The following is a 3,113-nucleotide window of genomic DNA, read 5'->3' as shown; positions in this document are numbered from 1 at the left end:
ATTTGGGCTCTGCAGCCTTGATTGGAGTGAAGCAGAGGTGTGCATACTCCAGCTCCGCTCATTCATTGTGGATGGGACTGCTGTTTTTCCAGAAGTCCCATACACAAGGCTGCAGAGACACAATATCTGACACCCAGGGATCAGCAACTTACCTCCTATCCTATTGACCCTTTAAAAGTTTCTCAAATTAAGGGTAAAATTCAAGATAAAGTCTGTGCTGGAATATTTCTGCACAAATACTGCAAATTAGCAATAAATCATGTGTGGATTTGTTAAAAAATGTTCCCGCAGGTTCTGGGACACACTGCACCGTAAGGATGAGAACTGTTAAAATTTTCTACTAGATTTTGGGAATCAAGATGGAAAATCTGCATCCTCTCTCCATGCACAAAGTAAGATCAGGCGGATGAGAGAAGAGCTGCACATCCTTTAGGAACCCCCAGAACTTTCCACATGCCCCTTTAAGGAGCAAGTTAGCTACCATTGATCTAGATATTGGACACACATCACATTCTTATACCCACACACAACACATTATGGTTTCAACTTTTAATTTTTTTCAGTACCAAGAAAAGAAAAAAAATGGTAGTACCCTGCTTACATTACAAAACATTGTATAAAAAATAGCCATCTCCCCACCCCCCAAGCGCACTGAACACAGAGCTTTGGCTTTTGAGGATAGTGAAGGAGTGGCGACATAGTAAAGGGTTAACCATAGCAAGATTATCTATCCGTAGGCACAGTTTTTTTTTTCTTTTTTTGGGGAGTATAAGCCTGTCAGTCTGAGGTCACGGAATATCATGAAGACGTATTAACTAAATGGAATGTCTGAAATGGAAGATTTGTGGCACCCTGCGCGCCGGGGCGGTGGCAAAATGTTAGGCAATCTAGAAGGTGGGTGTATAGATAATGAAACCTTTGCAGCATGTAAACTTTTGGGAGACCCCATTGACAAGACTTTTTGGCACCTCAGGTGTTGTCTTTAAACTTTCTGTAGGCAAAGTGTAACAGGACCAGAAGTAACATTTCTGAGGTGCCGCTTAGGGCCACCAAAAAAGGTGCCTGAGATGAGAGATCGGCTTCAGCCCGTTGGAATGAGAGCTGAAGAACGGCCAAGGCTAGAAGACTGTTCTGCACCCCAACTTCAATGCTGACCGTCCGACGCTGGGCAATGGGTATCTTCAACAAGTACGCCAGCACATACCCAGTGGTAAGACCTACCAGTGGCACGCTGACCCCTGCTACAATCAGTATGGGGGGCACCTGGCTCAGCAGGGATGAGCCCATCTGATAAGCCATGAAGAGACCCCCCACCATAAGCACAACACTAAAAGGCTTTATCACTAGGAGGAGAAGCTTGGACACTTGCGGAAAGCGCCACTTTATCACCATCCCAGTTGAAATTGGCACAGCAATGAACAGCAATGTGGCAAAGATCTTTAGAAAAGGAATGTGCAATGTGTGGTGGACCCCCAAGAACAGTCCATACAGGGAGGAGGAGACTGGCATCAAGCCCACAGCCGCCACCGTGGACACCAGCGTCATTGATATCGCCAACGTAACGTCTCCGCCTAGCAAGAGGCTGTATAGGTATCCACCGCCGCCACCGGGCGAAGAGCAGGTAACCACCAGTCCTAGCGCCAAGGGCTGAGAAAGTCCCAAAACCAAGGAGAGCAGGTAGGCATAAAGTGGCATCAGAACAAATTGGCCTACAATGCCGAGCAGGACTGGGTAGGGGCGCTTGATTAGGCTTTTCAGTATCTCCAGGTCCACTTTACATCCAAAGGCACATTTATTGATGAAGAGGAGGGGCAGAAGCGCGTACAGCAGTGGGCTTTCCGAGAAGTGACTGGCGGAAAATCCTCCATTATCCGGAGAGTCGGCATTGGCCACCACGCGGATGGAGAAGTCGTCTCGTTCTTCTAGTATGGATTCGAGAAGCTTCAGCTTTAGTTGGAGCGGAGCCGTCCCAGGCATCGCCGAGCGGATGTGTGCCAGGAACTTATCCGGCAGTCCCTTGGGAGTACGACTCACATTAAGGATCTGTAGGACCGTGGGGTCCAGGGAGTAGACGCTGAGCTGGGCGCTGAGGGCAGCCGGGCCCACACTGATCACGATCACTCCTGTGCTGTGTTCTGGAAAGTCAAACTGGAGGCAACACCCGTCACCAATCTGTAGATAAGCCGGGGAAGATAAGAAGGGCGGAGCGGGCGAGGAGGCGAGGTGTTGGCCAAGAGGGCGACTGTCCGGCGGTGCACCGGACTCGTTCAGCGGCTGCGGTGACGCAATGGACCAGACGTAAAGCAACAGCAGGAGCAGGGAATACGGCATGGTCTCAGTCCTTGCTGGCACACGCCATGTATGTGCCCACAGTCAGCACCGGCTCCGGTAGGTGTGTGCCCCCAGCGATGGCACCATGGCGGCACCGTGCCCACCAGGCAATATTATGGGGTCACTGCTGCCCTGTAACTGGATGTATCCTCTGGTGCCAGCTTCACCCTCACTGGTGCCAGCACTGCCTCCTCTGCGCACTCCCGTGCAGCTTTATCAGTGTCCCCCTCTGCTTGCTGGCAGTGAATGTCCTCCTCGGTGTTCTCAGCAGGGTCTCTCCACCACTCTCAGCGCTGCAGACCTCCCGTTCTCCCTCCTCGTCGTCTCCCGGTATCCCTGAGGCTCCATAGACCCGCACGATCTCCGCCCAAACTGTCACTGACTGCGCACCGACCACAGAGAGAGCAGCGGCTCTTCTTCCTGGATACCACGTGACCACTCGGGGAGCGACGCCTGTGGTTGTGACGTCACAGGAAGGGCGGGGCCTCATCTTCCAGTACAGGACTGAGGGGCCCAATATGGCTTTGGGAAAAGGGGAAGGGGCTGGGGGTCTGTACACAGGACTCAGTGTGAGCTGTCTGAGAGTGTATTCAGGGGGCAAAGGCACATGGGTGATGTTAGTGCATGGGTGTGTGTTGGAGGGTTGCACAGAGAAGGAGCCGCTGCTACTTGTATGGGCCTGCTTATTGGGAGCAGGGTCGAGAAGGAGGTGATGTTATTTGCGTGGGGCTGCATGGGTAAAGGGGGGATGCTGCATGCAGGGGTCTGCACCGGAAGGGGAT

At 51.9% G+C, this 3,113-nt stretch overlaps 1 protein-coding gene across 1 annotated transcript; it reads right to left on the bottom strand.

Annotated features, from left to right (window-relative positions):
- Positions 1-534: 534 nt before the first annotated feature.
- LOC141101653 (P3 protein-like) lies at positions 535-2,830 on the bottom strand. Its single transcript, XM_073590884.1, has one exon. It carries the CDS (start codon positions 2,329-2,331, stop codon positions 970-972), a length of 1,362 nt encoding a protein of 453 aa, XP_073446985.1. The 5' UTR covers positions 2,332-2,830; the 3' UTR covers positions 535-969.
- Between the last annotated feature and the right edge of the window lie 283 nt (positions 2,831-3,113).

The sequence above is a fragment of the Dendrobates tinctorius genome, unplaced genomic scaffold (genome assembly GCF_039654945.1).
Source record: "Dendrobates tinctorius isolate UK_male_01 unplaced genomic scaffold, ASM3965494v1 ptg000120l, whole genome shotgun sequence".
Classification (NCBI taxonomy): Eukaryota; Metazoa; Chordata; class Amphibia; order Anura; family Dendrobatidae; genus Dendrobates; species Dendrobates tinctorius.
Note: the sequence above shows the minus strand (reverse complement) of the source record. Positions and strands in the feature narration are given on the sequence as shown.